Source organism: Malaya genurostris, chromosome 1 (genome assembly GCF_030247185.1).
Source record: "Malaya genurostris strain Urasoe2022 chromosome 1, Malgen_1.1, whole genome shotgun sequence".
In the NCBI taxonomy this organism is placed as follows: domain Eukaryota; kingdom Metazoa; phylum Arthropoda; class Insecta; order Diptera; family Culicidae; genus Malaya; species Malaya genurostris.
In genome coordinates this window covers 71,597,973-71,618,443 of record NC_080570.1, presented here as the reverse complement: position 1 = coordinate 71,618,443, position 20,471 = coordinate 71,597,973, and the positions used below count along the sequence as shown (strand labels likewise).

The 20,471-nt window shown below is 35.2% G+C and overlaps 1 protein-coding gene across 1 annotated transcript; it reads left to right on the top strand.

Annotated features, from left to right (window-relative positions):
* Positions 1–1,199: 1,199 nt before the first annotated feature.
* On the top strand, positions 1,200–18,185 carry LOC131440411 (uncharacterized). Its single transcript, XM_058611676.1, has 6 exons — positions 1,200–1,385; positions 1,438–1,546; positions 12,265–13,992; positions 14,067–14,336; positions 15,665–16,554; positions 16,663–18,185. The coding sequence occupies exons 1-6, from the start codon at positions 1,309–1,311 to the stop codon at positions 18,011–18,013; spliced, it is 4,425 nt and encodes a 1,474-aa protein (XP_058467659.1). The 5' UTR covers positions 1,200–1,308; the 3' UTR covers positions 18,014–18,185.
* The last annotated feature ends 2,286 nt before the right edge of the window (positions 18,186–20,471 follow it).

Here is a 20,471-nt window from a genome sequence, read left to right as displayed (position 1 = left end):
ATTACCGAATCATCAGTAATCAAAAATCTAGTCGATTTATTTTGTTTGTGATTTCTCAACATTATAAACACGCCATTCAGGATCAATAATTTATTTCATTAATATTTAAAGGAGGCTTACAAATTTGTTGCCAGTAGTGCTTAAAGCCTCTACCTGAAAACATGCAGCATAAAAAAAAATAAAAAAAAGTTTGTCGGAAGGCTCGCATTTGATACCGAATACTGTAAAAACCATGCAGAGTTTTAAAAGCTGACAGTATTTCGGATCCTATGGGAATTATTACATCTCTCCAAACTAATGAGCAGTCTCCTTCGCCAAATTCCTCTGACAACACTACCAACAGCGGCGTTTCCGGATGCGGCCACCTTGAGTCGAGCTGGAATTATGAAAATAAAAATAAATAAATAAATAAATAAATATATATATATATATATATATATATATATATATATATATATATATATATATATATATATATATATATATATATATATATATATAGATTTTGGGCTTACAAAAATTCGGTATTGTTCAAATATACTTACTTTGATCCATTGAATTATTCCATGCATTGGGTTATTTTTTCGCATATCCCCCAAAGTTTTGTCTCTAGGACGCTTTGAGCCCCGAGTTGGGTGTTTTTCCCTTATGATCGCGAGTGCTCTGATAAAGTCGCTTTTTATAAAGCGAAACATGTCACTATATTTATTCAATATTTTTACTTGCAAGTGGTTCCACGCTTCTTCGAAGATTGGCGCATTTGGTTGAAGCATTTCGTATTCTATCAATATCTTTAAAAATGAACAAGTTACATAATATTGAGCAATGAAATGTGTTGCACCTACCAACATGCCATTGAACGCTGCAACCACTGGAAATTCAGTCAAAAATTCATAAAACGTTCCTTTTGCGCGATGATCGCTCCTTACTTTTTTAGTTCGAATCCAGAGGTTTCGTATGTACGTTCTGGTTTCGTCCTTGATATCATCACTGAAGAGGGTCCTTGATATCATTCACATTAGGTTTCGTCACTTGATATCAGCGCTAATGTGAACATACTATTAACACTTTCATCGTAATCGCCTGAAATCCCATCATTGATCTATCAACCTCGCTACTACTTTTTTGACATCTAAATGTCAAATAAACATTTGACAACACTGTCAAAGATACGTGACATCTGGTGGGTGAATGGGAAACTTTCACAGTAAATGAAAAAATCAATGTGTTGTTTTTGGTTTAGAATGATACTTTTATACTGAAAATAGTTTTTTGTGTAAAGTGAAGCATTAATTTACAAAAATTAACATGGCTCGCCGGACTTCAGTTGGTTCATATACTGAATTACAATCAGTACATAAATTGGATGAAGAGAGTCAACTACCGTAAGTTTCTCATTTAGTGGACGAACATATCTTATTATTTCTCTTTTCAAAGGGACTATTGCCGATTATGCTTGGCAGAAAATGTACAGATGGTTACACCAAAGGATAATAAGGCGTTTACTCACCTTACTGGAAAAATCAAAGATTGTTTACAGCTGGCCGTAAGTGTTTCTCATTTATTTTTCTCATAATGCATTAAATGGATTTGTTCAAACAGAGCCGCCTAGTGGCATTATATCAAGCTAAATGACTGAAACGACTAAAGGATTGAATGTTAGTTTTGTTTCTCCTTCGCATATAACTGCGATTTACGCTCAACTAGTTGCTTCAGTATTTTAGTTGAGTCTACATAATTAAATCGAATGTGAAAATTATGTTGTCTACTTCGGTGGAGTCTTTTTTTGTATGGAAAATTCAAGCCCGGTCGAAACACAAAATACAAATTTTATTAAAATCCAGAATCCGGTTCTATTTTTTCAATCGTTGATTTTGACTGAGAATTGATACAAAATTTAAGTCTGATTCAGATAGCTTGTATCATAACAATTTGTTATAATACCAACTATCACATTCAGATTGAATTTGTTTTCAACAAACGGTTATTCAAATCATGATCATTTGATTGGAGGCTGATTTTTCCGGCAAATGATGTAGTTCTTTTCTTTGTATGTACACTATTTGGACAGATATTTTTTGTTTCTCCATTGAATAAAGCTTTGTTACATTTAACTAAAGTGTTGCTTCGTTGACTAAAGCCGTGCTTTATTACAAAAAAGTAATAATTTCGTCGATATACCAACATGTATTCAAACAAATTGTTGATGCACTATGTAAATTGTATGCATGTTGTAAAATGAACTGGTAGCCACATTAGCCAATTTTTATTGCATGGGTAGTTTTCTTCAGAAATGTAGTAAAATTGTAAACCTCGTAACAACACATTTTATTGCTAAGGTACTATGTGGTATTTTCGAGTTTTCAAGTTTCAACATGATAAAAATGAAATAAACTAGTTTTCGTTTAATTGTTACAAGACGAGATTCGATGAATAAAGCTGCATTGGTAGATGCTTTGGCGTTTTTCTTTCGTGTGAAATAAAACGTGCCATATGCTCAGGTAAACAGTTAAACAAACGTGCTTAATCCACCTAGCAGTGAAATGATAAATTTTTACATTTCGCTTATAGACGGTTTGTAAAATTTTTGTTTGGTACAATCACTATGAAAACAGACTTCAAACGAGGCCTGTGTGTGTAGGGGGGGAGAGAGAGAGAGTAGAATGTTTGCGCACTTACTTTTGGCTGCACGTCTTGTAGTCTCATACGAAATTCATGAATATTATTTACTTACTAAAAAACGCGTAACTTCGAAAATCGCACAAAACGCATAAACTCGGAAATTCGCTTAGCTTCAGATATCCGGGTTTAAAAAACCGCGTAACTTCGGAAATCTGAGCAAAATCACAGTGTAAAACGTGATTAATCCACCTAGCAGTGAGATGATACCTTTTTTTATCAATCCGCATGTGTTTTTTGCATGAATATTCTTCGGTGTTTAAGTTTTCATTACATTATTTTAATGACCGTCGTTTTAAGCGACAATTTGAGATTGTAATCACTCATTACTCTGTAATGTCGAAACTGCAAATACAATCGAATTTAAATCTAGAAGTGTGATAATCGATTAAACATGCCATGATATGTCAGTTCCACTTTAGAGTTTACGGTAATTTAAGGTACTTCCAGAGCCGGAACCAGCATAACCCAAACCGATTCGTATGGCCATATGACGAATAAATTACAGTTTTGAGTACAACTTTGAAGCTTAATTGGATAAAATTCATTAATTTTTGTATGTATGTATAAAACTAATTAATTTTGTATATAAGTTTAATTCAATTTGAATTTTTGTTTCTGAAATTTGATTAGGCTTTTTTGAGAAAACGATTGAGCTTTGAGAAACGATTTTATACTGGAACCGGAATTCTAAAATCGGTATGGCCGAAGTCAGATAAATTCACCTGAATAGCTGTATAGTTTACATTTGTTTCAAAATATTTGAAAATCAGTGAAGACATCTTTGAGAAATCATAGCACGAATTAAATTTTTAGGTGCCTTCTGAATCGACAACTGAATACCACTAAAACTGAAAAAAGTTAATTTTTTTTATCAACTATCCAAATCTGCTAACCCGATAAACCTGATTAATTTATGTGGAATAGATATTTTTATACTAATCACCCTGTATCCCCGAAACCGGAAGTTGGATCTGACTGAAGAGCAAGATGTTTTAAAGAATCTTGAAATTTTTTAATTGCAACTTAGATGATTCTTAGATTTCATTTGAATCTTAGATCGGTTCAGCCATCTACGAGAAGAATGAGTTACACAATTTTGATTTCGTTTCATATATCATCCTGTAGTTCCGGAACCAGAGGTCGGAACCAAACATAATTCAGGAACTTTGTTTGGGAGCATACGAATTTTCGTATGAATCTGTATTTGTAGAAAAGAAATTTTCAAAGAAAATTGAGTGAAATTATTTGTCACACTCGCATTTGCTGATCTCGACGAACTGATTCGAATGGTATACGAATGTTATGTGCTTCTAGCATTTATTGCTGTAAGTAGTTTAAAACATTATAATTAAAAAAAATCATCTGGTTTATATATGTCATATTCGAACGATTATGTTGCCAAAAACGAGCCGTGCTAAAATAGGTCCGAGGCAAATTGTCATGAAAAAGGATGCTGTACACAGTCTTTTTGGTACTTAGAAACAATTGTATGTAACAGAATAAAAAATCGTGTTTTCCGTTGCTCCCAAGCATTGCTTTGTCATACAGCGCTCAAAACTCCTACTGCTGAAATAGGGAGAAAAGTCGTTTACACAAAAATTTCGATACCTCCGTTAAAAATGGACCGATTTTGACGATCTATGGCTTGTTGGATAGATATTACCGTGCGGAATCTTAGTCTAGAAACATATACTGTTTTCAAGGTCAGTTGTGACAGATATTGTCAAAAAAACTGAAAATTTTGACATAAAACTTTGAATAACTTAAAAAGTAAACGTCATATCTCAAAACCATTCAATAGCGTTCTGGGTGACGGGGAGACCTTTCATTTGCGACTAGTTTGATCAAAATCGGTCCAGCCATCTCTGAGATCTCGACCTCTTAGTTGACAACACACATACAGACACACACACATACACACACAGACATTTGCTCAGTTCGTCGAGCTGAATCAATTGGTATATGTCATTCGGCCCTCCGGGCCTCGGAAAAATTTTCGAAAGTTTGAGCGAATTCTATACCTATTTTTTATATATATATATATATATATATATATATATATATATATATATATATATATATATATATATATATATATATATATATATATATATATATATAAAAAGGTAAAAAGAAAAAATATCTCAGTGTACTTCCGGTTTCCAAATTACAGAGTGATATGTGCAAAGAAAAATGAAAATATGGGCACTGACTTGGCGGAAATCTTTAAACCAATTTTCAAAAACTTGGATTCCAATTTAAGGTCTAAGGACCACACACAAATTCTTGAATTTCTTCTTGCTTTGCTTTATGTGCAAAAAAATGAAAATACACACACATTATACACAACGACGATGCAAAACACGGAAAAATATATTTATATCCAAGCTCAAATACAAAAAGGTGGGTGGGTAATGTCAGAGACATTACTGGATGTCGCGAATACGAATAAAATTGGCACGCTTTCTTCACACTTCCAAATATCAGTTAGTTGATCGATTGTGTGAATTGTGCAAGCATTCCTCTTCTTCACAACTAAAATTTGAAACGATGCACCTATACACTAAAGTACGGATAGGTTACATCAAACATTCTGACACAGAATTTAAATATTACGAAATAATTTTTATAGTTCTATAACTTATTAATTATTTAATTATTTAATAATTAATGCTGGTTTTGTAAAAAACCTTTTATAAAGGCATTCGTTATGGAGAGTGACGAGTTGAATTCGAATTTCGATGGATGCCGCAGACTTCCGTCGTCTATTTACAAGCTAAACTGTTGTTCGTGGATAAGATACTGATATAGTTGGCGTAGGTATAGCGTTTATAACCGATTATAATCTTTCAATGAAGAAAACATCAATTCGATGGGTTGATCAATATTACAATAGTCCTATGATATAAAAAGTATTAAATTTATCTACGGCTTTCTGTTTGACGTTCCTAGCAAATACGAGATCAATATATGAACCTTCAAGCGTAGTAGCTTGTGAAGTAGCAGATTTCATATCCAATTTCATAAACTTGCTCATGAAATCAATGACTTTCATATTATTTTGTTTTAAAGCATGTACATTGAAATCCTCTAGAACTATCGTTGGCGTATTTATACGAGAACATAAAAATGGAGCGTATGTACTTGATTTCTTTCGAAACATGAAATATATTTAGAAAACACTTTTTAACCCGAATCGGATATTTGTAAGGAATGTATCGAAAATAAGCTATCCACATACATTCGTGTTGTACGCATGTATTTGTGATGTTTTTTTTATGTTCAGATCACAGCATGCTGTGTGTTTGGCTGTTAGTTTTCGTATGTTTACTTGTTTGTGCGGTTGAAATTCCGCGTTTTCAAAATGTCGCATATTGAAAAGGAAGTGAAAATTAAGGTTCTGGACACATGGCTAAGTGAGAAGGGTATTACTATGCGAAAATTGACAAAGCGGTTTGGAATTCATCATGCCAGTGGTAAAACCATCATTAATATATTTGGAGAACACTATTCGTTGGATAAGCTACCAGGAAGAGGCAGAAAACCCGGGTTTTTCAACCCGAAACTAGTCCAGAAAGTGGTATCTCTAGTCTTGAAGAAAAAATCAATGTCAATACGTGATTTGGTCAAAAAAGCAGGAACGAGTGTCGGAATGATCCAGCATATCAAGAGGCAAAATCACCTGAAGACCTACAAAAAGCAGAAAATCTCGAAACAAAGTGTAGAATAGAAGAAGCGAGCAGCAACAAGGGCCCGGAAATTGTATTCGCGTCTTTTGCAGTGTCCGGATGCATGCGTTTTGATGGACGATGGGACTTATGTAAAGGAGGACTCAAAAATCCTTTCAGGTCCACAATGCTTAACTGTCGTTGTTGGGGAGGATGTGAGCGATGCGGACAGGTCGATTCAAGTAGAGAAACTCGGTTGAAAGATACTAGTATGGCAAGCATTATGTTCCTGTGGTTTGAATTCAAACATTTTTTACACTACCGGAGCTATAAATGCAGAAATCTATCGATCTGAGTGTCTCCAGGAGAGATTTCTGCCTTTATATAAGAAGCATAGTACACCTCCACTGTTTTGGTAGGATTTAGCGTCGGCTCACTATGCCAAAACCACTCTCAATTGGCTTGCGGAAAAGGGTATAAACTGAAGAGGGTCTTCAAGAAGACTGGTAAGGCAGCTGGGAACATGCAGGAGTTCAAAAAAATTTGGTCTCACGCGTCCAAAAAATGCGATGCAACACTTGTCCGGAACTTGATGAAGAGCGTTCGATCAAAAGTTCGAAAATTCTTGAAGGAATAACTTAAATTTCATTCGGTTTTCATTATACTCAAGTTTAACTTCGTACAATAACGGATCAATTTGAATAAAATATCGTTTTTTATCATAATTTGAAAGAAAAATTTGTGAATAGCTTATTTTCGATACACTCCTTATCAAATTGATACAAATCTCAACTTCAAAATAAAATTTAAAAAATAAACGATCATACGATCCAGCACTACAAACCGGTTCAATCGAACAGATTTCAACCAAACTTGGTACACTGATCGCAATGCGCTGATGACATTTATTTGCCAACTGCACTTAACCGAGATTGAATTCTGTAACACAAAATACACATAAAATATCAATGTTCAATTATAACTATTTTATTTGCGATACACATTTGTTTAATATGTGACTCAAAAAAAATCAATCATTATGTTGTATCTAATGTTTCGAATCTGTTGCACACATAAAGTTCATATTATAACGTTATACCTTTTTACCAATACTAACAAAACATGAAAAACATGTGCAGGTCTATTACTCTTACCACTCTTGCCTACGAACCGAACTGATGCCAGGTAATTTTTTCAAAAATATCTTCGCCGAAAAAATCATTATATGCAAAATAGGTGATAAAGTCCCATAAGAATTTATTTTTGTGAGCAATTTAACTTAAATCCCGCCAAGTACGAACGAGAAGTCAGAAAATATCATATCAGCATTGTCGGAGGAATCGGTGTATTTTTAAAAATAGATGCACCACATTGAATCTGTGCACCTGGCATATCTGCAAAAAAAAATGATGGCGTCCACTAACGAAATTTGTGCCGAGCTCAATTTACCGGTTGAATTTGTTGAAATATTTACAAGTAAGTAATAAAATGTTTGATAAAGTACAAGCTAACTGTTATATACTGTACAATTTGATTTATTTACTAAACGTTACACTAAATTTTATTGTCGCTGAATGAAATTCTTTGATGCATTCTGATTCTAGTTTGTTGAGTACAGGAAGCATTAAAAACTGTTTCCAAGCTCCAAAACAAGCTTCCAAATCCAGTGTCTACAGTAAATATTTAGTCGCAACAAGAAGAGGAGTCAACATTGAACAGTGTACAACAGATCGGTATCGTGACCAGCATTCACCATCAAGACACAGACGGTTCAAGTGTAGTCAAGACAGTGCAGAAGATACCGAACGACTTCAATTCTACAGAGTACTGTAATCTACTTCACTCAGGCAATTCTCCACAAGTGGTCGATGACACACAAAGTCATACCGTGTTTCTGCAGAACATTCATACACAAGCCAAAACAAATATTTTTGACTCTGCAGCCATTAATTCTGTTGCTGAATCGAATCCGAAAAATTTGAACGAGCAAATTTCGAAACATCTCCAAACAGCACTCATCTACCATCAAAAAGAAAGCGGCAGGGCATAAAGATTTGTGGAACACAACCATAATACTCAAAATTTTTATCAGGAAAATTGTCGAGGACTTGACCATGTTTCGGAATCAGAGGTAGCAAGTGACACTGTTATTACATCTTCTTGGTAGTGTATAGAAAGATCCGATTTGATTGAAATATTTGGACTTAACAAGTTATGTGAATTGTTGAAGGCAGCAGTTACCGGTCAACAACTAATAAGTCGTGCTCAACAAGGACTGTTATCCGATAAGAGTCAAGCGGAATTAGTCTCCATAATCTCGGAATATCATATGAATTCAAATGGAAAAATCACGGAAGAAATTCTTAAAACCAACACTAAGGCTATTACAATGCTATTCAAAAACGAAAAACCGGTAATTATATTCTTAATTTTGTGATTTTTTGCGTGGCAAGATATGTTACTTTAAACAATTTTGTTTCATTTAGGAAATGTGTTTCACGAAATAACGGTGGAATATTATACAACAGTATCGTTAACGCAAGGCAAAATCGATGTGGTTCATTCACGACCCTCAGGAGAGGAAGCATTGAATTGGCTCAAACTTAACACTAAACCGTGGGCAACAACTCTTGAGAAGTGGTCTGTTAGTTTCAATTGTCGTCAGTCCAACCCAAAACCGTTTGATACTGAGTTCGCCTTGAAACAATTTCGTCACTACGCAGAAACGTTCGGGTACCAGCTGGAATTTTTTTTTTTATTTTAATCCAGTTTTCATAACAATATTTTTCTGATTTACGGAACGTAGGTGGTTATAACCGTCATTACCTTTCATATGAAGCAGTAGCGAAGCTAGAAGAAATACATATAATAGGAATACAAGGCATAGATGGTTTCCCAACAGAATTACACAAAATTGATCACAAATGTTATTTGTAGAAAACGAGCATTTTTTTCGTTAGATTAAATATAGCATAATTCTAATTGAATATGAATAATAAAGATTTTTTTCTGTATTCTGTTTTTAAACATTTTAGAAATTATTATACAAAGTATTTGAATCCCGACCTAAATTTCAAAGTACATGAGCCTTGCATGCATAGTATAATGAGTATCAATATTCATTCAATTAAAATTTATGTTATCTACACATAAGGAGTAGTAACATAACATAACGCATCCTAATATTTTTTATAGTGTGTATTATTATTTGCATATATAATGAATGTGTGTTAAACATAAGAACAATATCAAACCCAAAATAGTCTGGTATGTGCAGAACTCATATGTAGCAAGTATAAACACTCATTGCAAAATTGTATATGATTAGCACATATCAACTATGATGAATTTACCCTCAGTGTACAGATACTTATTGCACTTGGGAAGTAGTCATAAGGGTATTTTCATGTGGGTGGAAGGAGTAGCAAGTGTCCCTAGCATGGGTGGAACTTTAGGTGGAACTGATCGAATTTTACGAGAATCGAAAATTCTTGACCAGTACAGATAATACTTTTGTCTCAGAGGAGATTCAAGAAGTATTTCCAGGGGAAAGATGTAGCAGTGTATCACACAGGGGGGGGGGGGTGAGGGGTCAAAGGTCTTATTGATCTGCTTTTCTATGAAACGAGCACCTTACGAACACATATAATTCCTGCAAATCTGGTTTGGGTGTTCTCTTCACAGGGGTGTGGAAAATGAAAATGTGTGTTACAATTTTTGAGGGATGGAACGAGTTAAACAAATGTGCATTTTTAGCGGTATTAAGAAATTCTTTCCTTTCGCAACATTTGAATCTGTATTTTTCAGGAGAAATAAAATACATATTAATCTGTATATGTGGCAAGCCCGTTTCGCACGGCATATTTCGAAACGACACTTAGGGACTGTACATAAAAGACGTCACGCCGCAAGGGGGAAGGGAGTGTTTCATAAAACGTGACCTTTTGTGACAGGGGGAAGGGGGGGAGGAGGTTTTTGGAATCTTTGCCATATTTCCTGAAAAAATCTCCACAATAAACGTTTACATTCTATAGGGAAATGTGTATTTGTTGATGTGAAAGCTTCTTCTTGTAAATTCGGAAATGAATGATGCAGGAAATCATTTCTGTTGTGATCAGCAAAAGTGCACGGAGGAGCGAGTAAATTTGCGAAATTAATAAATTTTGCCTAATATGAGTAATGAAGAAAAAGATGCCTTCAAACGGTTTAACTTAAGTTATGCACTGACAATTTTTTCAGTAATTTGATTTTCTAGCATTGATAATAGTATATCATAAGAATTTCTCTTATATGATTCTGATGCAGTTTATCCAATTGTACTCCATTTGAAAAAGGGTGGGAGATCAACGATTTCAGACGTAGATCATGTCATGTCTTATCTTGATCATATGTGATTTTCCTCCACCAACATCAAAGCTTATCGAATCATCCAATGATTGAACTTACATAAATCAAGAATCATTTTAGCTCAAAATCACTACCGATTTTGTGTGACGGAATATCAGTACCGATATTGATCGATGTGATTTAAAATTCACTGATCAGCTGATCATGGAAAGATTCTCCGGCAGTGATCTCGTTTTGATGAGGTTTTGGTCTTTATTTTCTCAGCCCTGTATGCAACACTACGGAAATATTATTCTTTACCTAAAACAATAATATGTCTGTGTACCCCTTGGAGGAATAAAACAGATAATTTGAATGGTTCATCAATTCCAACCAAATACTTTTGTTAATTTATATAATTGATATTAATAAAATAATTCCGATGATTTTGTAGCTTTAGGGATATTTTTTTAACTAATGAATGTAATAAATCGATTTTCCTTCATATTTGTATGGTTTGTCATACATATTGAGAATGTATTGATATGAATTTTATTTATTTTGAATTCGTGACATGTGACATAGTGGGGGCGGGGGTGTCTTTGCTTCTGTGACAATTTGTGAAAAAGGGGGGATGGGGAGTCAAAAATCATCAAAAAAGCGTGACGTACTAGTATAACAGCCCCTTATACTAGTATAAAGATGTGACTTTCATTCTCGCATTGCGAGAGAGTAGGAAAAGGAGAAAATGCATCAAGACAGAACTGAGATAGCTCTCCCCGTGTACACTCGGTAAACTCGTACGAAATTTGACTAGGAATTCATTGTGATTTCCAATTTGATTATAAAGAAGATGAAACAATCCATTTTGGACAGAACCAATTGGAGAATTTGGAACACAATTGACTGTATGCCTAATGACCGTCGGCGAAGTGACCGTACACCGTTGGAATTATTGGCAATATTCTAGAAACAATATTCTCTAGTACTTGATTCAAGGACGGAAAATTCTATTAAACGTTCATTAATTTTAAGATAATACTTAGTATATTTGATTCAGTTGAATTCAAAAGCCAACATATTTAATTCCAATATATCGTATTACTTCGTATATGTATTGAAAGAAAAAAATATTTGTTGAAACATATTTTTTATTTTGAATCTATACCACGACATATTTTATTCAAATACATTTAACGTACTGTAACAAGCACTTGAATCAAATCAATTTTAAATTTAATTTAATAAAACTTTCGAATTTGAATCCATGTCTCAATATATTTAATAAATGTAAATATATTGCATATATATGCATTGCCACACTAAATTCAATTCAAAAATAGTTTTATTTGATTCAAACGAATATTTGAAGCTAACTTAAAGATTCAATATATAAGAATCTAATGTGTTCTATGTTTCTGCGTGTAGGTAAAAGAGTTCCAGTTATTTTTCATTAATTATTATCTTTCAAGCTACAAAGGTAAAAATTTAAAATATTCGTTAGATTTCAGACGACTCGTTTGTGTATTTACCTTGTATATCAAATTATGCTTGTTTACTAATGCAATTGATCTTATATTTTTTCCAGATAAGCGTTGAGGATCTCTCTCATTCTTTGATATGCAAAAAATGCTACGAATCTTTAGAACAGTACAATCAGTTTCGTTTGCGTTGCACGCGATATGCAACGTATCTGAGTATGCGAAAATCATTACATCCAGATCGAAAACAATTGTTACGATACGGTGATAACTGGTACTGGTATTCGTGTATGGGCAAGAATTTGCACTCCGTCATCTGGGGTTGCAGTGTAGTTTGCTGTCCAGCATACATCGTTTCATATCCCTCTGGAAAGGTGTGTACAAAAAATGCCAATCATTTACACAAGCAGAGAATGGAAGAGGTGAAATCGGTTTACTCTAATGGGGAATTTGTCTACGATGGATATAGATTTAGTTTCGATCTAATCACTCATAATAGATCACTTATGTTTGAATGTAAAAGTCTAAATGACCCAAAGAAGAAATGCAAAGCTATTTTGATAACAAATGATAGAAGCGAAGTATTATCAATGGGAGAGCATAGTCACGCCAGAGAAACTATAATAGAATCTGCGGTCAAAGATTGCGACACGGGGTACAAACAAGCGGTTACCTTGATTCGCGGTCCATTGCGTGAGTTAGTTCTCTGTCAAGGATTTTGGTATGAAACTGTATCTAGACAAAGCAGTGAGTCATACTGGAACTGTATCCGTCCTAGTTGTTTGGGTGCGATGACCATGACAAATGGAGTGGTCGAATTTCATGGTAGCCATTTTCATCAACCGGTATGGCTGAAATGGGGTTTCCAAGTGCAAAAGAATACCGAACCTAGAAGCCCTGTGCTGATGAAAATAATAAATCCTCCATCTGTCCCGAAAACGCATCATAAACTAGTCACAATTCCAGTTGGTCCTACAATACAACAACATACATTGAAAAATGATTCCGCTTTTTCGAAACAACATGCAACACAAACTAATAGTTCCATACAACGAGCATCATCATCGATGCCAACTGACCAAGAGTTCAAAATTGAAAAAACTAGACGTGTTAGTCCGAATTCCAGTAAGTTGGTAGATTCAGTATGCATTAGTGAGCAACCGGTCACATTTTCGAACAGTGCATTTGGCACACATAAAAGAATTTCAGACAGTGCATCGACGACGACAAGTGATTTATCCATTCCTAAAATAATACCTTCATCAGACAGTACCGTTGAAAGTCAATCAAAAGTCAAGGTAGAAACTATACAACAAAAACCGTTATCTAGGGGAAAACTCAATGTCCGGCAGAATCATTTCATAAAACCTATTCCTTTTAAATCTCACCGTCAACTTCAACCAACTCCAACACCAGTCGGAATACCCAAAATATTACATGTCATGTCTCTCAACAAAGATGCTTCAAACCGCATACGAAGACCGCTGCCACCTGTGACCGTTCCACAGCCATTGGTTCAATCGACAATAAAGACAGAGAATGAATACGACACAGCAGACGAAGAGGAAGAACCAGAAACTATTACGGATGAGATCTTACCAACATTTTGCCAGACGGTTGTCAATGATAAGTCTGAGGAGCAATCATTGGACGTACCAAGGCCCATGATGCTGGTCGCTTCTGGTTCTATTACCAAGGATAACACATTGAAAGTAACTGCGCTTGATTCCACATTCGATGGAAACATTTCGCGTGTCCCATCCTTGAATGTACCGAACAATCAGGAAAATAATTCTGGTACAACAGAGAATACTCTTTCAACTGAACAAGAAGAGGTTGGTTTCAATTAGCTGTATAACAAAAACAGTTACAAAAATAACATCTGCCTAATGCATTTTTTTTCCTACAGGATAGTCTTCGGGATCTTCAAGATGATGATGAAGTTCCTCCGATTATTCCCATTGATGTGAATCGTCCTGGTTCAACAGGCAAACAAGTCGCCACTCCTCGAACAGTTACGCCGCAATCAGTTGTTTCGGAGGTATCTAAGAGTACTTTTAAGAGTGAACCGTCTCCGGTGCATACTTACAACGTAGATCGTTTCAAAAGAATCGTGTCTCCTTTGAAAAATAGGTCCTTTTCAACGCTACCACAAAAAAGATTTGGCAGTGAAATACAGGTATTTCAATTCGTGATTGATAACACCATTCTAATAACTTTGTATTTGGGCCATTCTACCAACAGTTTTGTACTCGTGAATTTCCGATTTCGACAAAACTTTAGAATATGAAAATTTGTGTGTACTTCAAAACAGACGGTGTTACTCGACTGTTTGTTAACAATCGATTGAAACAAAAACACTTTGAGTTTGATTTTTTCAATCGTAAAATCGAGTGCAAAGAATTTCATATACAAATAATAGTATTCTTATGCAAAATATGTCATCATTTTACTAAAATATTTTGAACAGTAGAAAAACTTAAAAAACTTCTTCACTTAGTGCTTTGCCTTTCTATTACCATTCGAGTGGTCTCATTAAAACATTTACACGATTATATTTTTAGTACAAAAAGTGTTCGTCATGAGCATTGTAAACTTATTAAATATCCTGAAAATAACTTTTAAAAGCGTCTAAGGTTTTTGAAATAAATTTAAGCATCTCGAAGAAAACAGCGTATTGAAAAACACTGCAATTTGTCGGATACGCCACCTAGAATATTACTCACAATGGAAACGATCGCTATAACCCTTCCGAATTTGATCAAATTGACTTTGTAGTTGATTTAAAAAAAATCATCCGAGAAAATTGAATGGTTAGAAAAGTTGCGTTTTGCTGGTTGCATCACATACTAACACATCTGCAAATGAGAACCTCTCTTTTGATTATTACGGAGGCATTACTGCAATTTCTCAAAAATCGGACAGTCTAACCCCATCCTGCACTAGGAAAAAAGGATAGCAGCTACGTTTTCGCAAAATTTATTTATTCAATCTCCTCTCCTAGGTCGATATCTACGGCTTGCTGAATTTGTCGCACCCACAGATCGCCTACCACACCAAGTTTTTTTTGGTAAAACATTTGACCGTCGTCTTCCAAAACTTTTTCGAACCTAAAACAAATGAGAAAAAATTTAATTCTAGGCAAAATTTTTGTAGTAAAAGATATTGCCAAAAATTTAGAAGCAACGTGAAATCTAACTAGAGAAAAGAATTTAGAAGTAAAACAAAGCAATGATAATTATTCACAATAAATTCTATTTTTTGAAATTTTCGATAAACTTTTATCAATAACCTGAGACTTCTCAACATAAGAATATGTATATTGTGCAATTTGCATTTAATTTTATTGCCGTATTAAAAGTGTTGTTCTAATCCCGCCCATTCCAAAGTACACAAAAAATTCAAATTATGACATTTTATTAAAGTCAGAGATGCACAGGTACAAAACATGGTCGGAAATTGGTGCAATAACCCATATGCACAATCTAAAATATAACATTGTTTCAGTTCCATGGAACAACGATCAAGAAATTGAAAACCTCAACTAAATCTTCCGGTGCGAAAGAGCGCACAGTGATTGATATATACGAGACTATTGAATTAGGTGAGCACAATGGTAACGACGATTCCGTTATGGAAGATCCGATTGCTGTTCCCACCGAACCACATGAATTGATTGGAGTAAGACGCGATAGTAATAATCAAGAACAAGATTCTATGTCTGAAAATGACGTTCAATCAGGAAATATTCAACCAGCAACTAACCCTGGCGAAGATGATAATAATCTCGACGATAATAGTTCTTGTCCGATTTTGGAGGACGCACATCGAAGCACGTCTCAACCAGGTGTTGCTGTTCCAACGGAACAGTTGAAACCGCTTATGACAAAAGAAACCACTAACACAGAGAAGAAACTTAGCGATGTGAAAAAGACAATCAGAACTGTGCAACTGGTTAAGCTCCAAAAATCCGAACAGATGCTCAATTTCGAAGGACATTTGTATAAAATTAAGTGGTGTCACCAACGTAGTAACTTTTGGGACTGCATGCTGAGAGAACAGGTTCAGTGTCCAGCTATCTTGGAAACCAAAGGAAATGATTCGCAATCGTGGACCAAGTATGGGTTACACAATCACAAGGTACCCAAACCAGTCGCCAATGAGGAAAATGCTGGTAGATATCAGATGCTCAGTGCGACCAAAGGAATCATGAACGTGAAACTACCTGTTCTACAGACGGTTAAAATAGAAGATATCAAAGAGCAGGAAGGACAAATGATGTACCTAAGGAAACGAAAACTGTTTAAATACAAAATCGGGTTGGAAAATTCGAAACCAAAGTTGTATTTCATCGATTACGTCTATGATATAAAAGAACCAGGCAGCCCTGGATTCAGGTCAGTACCGCTGAATTTTGAGTATTTCATCAATAACCTAATGTTTACTGGTAGTTCTATTTCTTCGATTATGTTTATATATTAATAAATTGTTTTACTTTCTTCCAGGTGGCAATGTGTCACATGCAGTAGCATATTGGATACTGATGAGAAGTTCAGTATCGCTAAAGAAGTGGCAGAAAACCACAATCACGAACCAGTGCAAACTGTCGTTGATTTGATCAAGAATGATGTAGATGGGTCGAAGGTATCACCTAAGGATACAATTCATACGTCACCACTAACAAAGTCAATTGAAGTAACCGAACAACCTAAAAAAGTTGGTTTAACAACACCAAATGCCCAACAATCTAAAGATGGACATTCTGAAGATGACGGAGTCGAAGATTTATTCGCAAACGCTCCAGGGAATTATTCAGTACAGCCCGACAAAGCAGAGGAGCAATCAGACGATGATGAAGTTGTGTTAGATTCATTGAGTGGACAATTTATGTCAAAGATGGATATGAAACGGAAACAAAACAGAGCCATTCTCCTGGGTAACGAAGATGAAGACGACGACGAAGAAATACTTGATCCCCTAACAGGCAAGTTTAGACGAAAGGGTGACATTGACCAAGAAGAAAATGTTGCTGAGGATGTCGAGATAGATGACAATAGTCAACAATCTAAGCCAGAGGATGATTTGCCTAATGAAGATTTCGAAGAGTTATTGAAAGGAACGTCTAATGGTGAAACCAGCAGACAGAAGAATTTCAAAAAATTTAAATCTAACTCATTAGCCGCTTTAAAACAAGAAATTTCTTTACACAAGAAATTGAGGGATGTTGACACTAATCGAAATTTCGAAATCTTGATACAGGATGATAACTCATGCTTAATTCGCTTCAACGCTTTCACCTACCAGTTGGATAATATACAAGAAACGTTTTCCGTTTGGAAATGTCATCTTTCACCACAATACGCTTGTCGTGGAAAAATACATCTCAACAACAGTTTGATGGAAGTATCTGTTGGTGGAGTTAATCATTGTCATGTGGCTTCCGTTCGAGACATGTTCATTGCGCATACAGATCAAGAAGAAGGAAAGATATCAGATAAGGACCGGGAAGCTAGTTGGCAGTACACGTTTTATAAACTACCGAAAAGTGTGTTCCTTCTGCGCTTAGATGACGGTTACTTTTACAGCTGTCAAACGATTTCGAATAGTGGTGTCAGCTGTTGGCGATGTGCACAACGACAAAGTTTAAACTGTAAAGCAATAGCGACAATGGAGGGAGACTTCCTTTCTTTGGCCAGGAATCGATTCGCTCACAGTCACGAAAAACCTGTTGGCGATTCAACAAATGATGGAAAAAATGTACCTTTTGACATTAGTCAGGAACTTGTTAGTACGAAAAGTGCCGAGTTGAAAAAGATTCAAGGAGATAGGAAAAAACAAAAGCGACAGACGGTTTAGAATGATCGTCATAATATAATTTTTCAAATAATTATATTATCAAATAAATAGGCTAGTTGATCAGTTATGCTAGATCGCGTTTCCTTAACAATGTGAGATAGAGAGCCTCAAATTTACTCAATTTTTTCTTTAATCAAACAAATAAACATCACTGGGATACAAAAGAAAAAAATCTGAACCTGTTATTAACCGCTACAGTACACATAAAAAAAGAATCATTTAGGGGACGGGTATAGCGCGATGGGTTAGTCGATGCCTTTCACAAAGCCCACCTGGGTTCGATTCCCAACCCCGGCGAATGACTTTATGGTTAAAAACCTCTATATTAAAAAAAAGAATCATTTTTCTGTGTTTTAATTCACAATTTGATATCAGACTCGGTTAGGTGTTCGCTAAATCAAATTCCGATTGAGTATGAAACGTACTTACCATACATACCTGTCAGGCTATAGAGCCCTATTCTCTCTTTCTGTCTGTAGAAGCAGTCTCAATTCCACTTGTTTCATTGCTGCTTGTTGCTGATTCCTCCGTGCTCGCTATGTGCACCGTCTTCTTGTTCCTATAGGGTAACCCTTAAGAAACATCTCGACCGAACGTCCGAATTTCGCGGTATGCACGATGCCTGATTCTTCCAGCTGCTTAATGCTACTACTTGCTGATATCATCAAGGACCACCCGTCCCCTGAACCTCTTTGTCTCGTGTATGTTGTCTTAAAAACGTTGAAGGTAAGTTCTTCTTATCACACCTTCTAACGCAACGTTAAACAGGAGGCAGTGTACAGAACGTTTACATTCGTTTTTGCAACGACTAAGCGGGAAAACAGATTGAGGCTAGCCTCTTATGACCAATTCAGAATCGTACAGTAAAAGAAAAAAAAACCGTTTTCGATCAGCACGTTAGTAGAAAAAATGCAAATAGCGGTGCATAACAAAAATGTTCTGTAAATAACAGAAACTTCACGTTCGCTTAGCGGTGTATGCTGAACTGCTAGGTGGCATGACAGTTAAAAATTGAGAAGTCAAATGAAAAAAGAACTCACAAAAAAGATATTTTTTAAGATATACCCAGAGGCAGGATTCGAACCTGCGTTCATATGCATTCCGTGCATACGCATTTACCTATGGGATGCTGTGCTATTTTATCCCGATCCGATTTCCGGCATCGAGATTACAGGTTGATAAGTGTCAACAATTCCTAACTGTTATATAAAGAGACGAAATAAAACCGGTACGTAGATGGTTCACAGCGTACATTGTTTTCTTTTTTATTTAAATGTGTCTGCTAATATTAAAATCAAATAGATGATATAAGCTGTTGAAACAAACATCCATTGGATTGTTCTGACCATACTGTGTGCAATGAAATGAGCGTCTAAGAAAATCCGTTCTTCGCAATGATCTTCCTGAACCGTTAAAGTGAATTATTTCAAGTAGCATGAGCAATTAAATACGAAATCAAAGGTCGATGTTTTCTTGTATTTTTTTATTTGGTTCAAATTTTTCATATGCATTCTTTATGCCCCGTTTACACTTCTGCTGGCTGCCAGCATGCTGATTGCTGGTGTCAGAGTACTGCCCTCTTAGGAAAAAAACGTTCAACGGTGGTCCTTCGTTGGTCTAATACTTTGGATCATTGGACCACAGTTGAACGTTTTTTCCTAAGAGGGCAGCACACTGACACCGGCATGCTGGCAGCCAGCAGAAGTGTAAACGGGGCATTAGGATCAAAAGAGACAATTTGCAATAATGTATGTTTCGAAAACGGTGGGCTCGATCGATTTGGTGTCTTCTGCAATGTTTTAGGTAATTATAAGGACTGTTTAAAAAAATAAGCACAGTTGACAAAATTTTTTTGTTCGATTTTTATTTTAAAAAGAATACTAAAAATTGAAATATCTCCAAAAAAGTGTATTTTTGATTTGTTATAACTGATGTCCAAAGTAAAATACTGTCAAATTTCTAGGAAGGAGAAAAATATTTGAAATAGTTACATATTATCAAAATAATGTAAATTTTTGAACATCATGAAAACAACAATTTAATGAAAATTATTTATTTATCAACAAAACTTTCATGAAAGAAAGCTATATTTCCAATAAAAACGATGTTAATCAAAATTTTGCTATACACTAAGGTCTTTTTTTATGCGATTTTTTGATGCGAATTTTCAGAGTTATGCGGTTATTTTCATGCAAAGTTTCAGAGTTATGCGGTTTTTTATGCGAATTTTCAGAGTTATGCGGTTTTCTATTATGGGTTTTTTTTTCATGCGAAGTTTCAGAGTTATGCGGTTTATTTTCATGCGAAGTTTCAGAGTAATGCGTTTTTATGCTAATTTTCAGAGTTATGCGGTTTTTTATGCGATTTATTTATGCGGTACGTAAACTCGCATGAAAAAAGACTTCAGTGTATGCTACCGTTCTCAAGATACAGCGTTTTGAACAAAAATCGGGAAATT

Coding starts and splice junctions, on each gene's coding strand:
- LOC131440411 (XM_058611676.1), top strand. CDS start 1,309: ATGGCTCGCCGGACTTCAGTTGGTTCATATACTGAATTACAATCAGTA. Junction 1,386..1,437: donor GATGAAGAGAGTCAACTACC/GTAAGTTTCTCA, acceptor CTCTTTTCAAAG/GGACTATTGCCGATTATGCT. Junction 13,993..14,066: donor TTTCAACTGAACAAGAAGAG/GTTGGTTTCAAT, acceptor TTTTTCCTACAG/GATAGTCTTCGGGATCTTCA.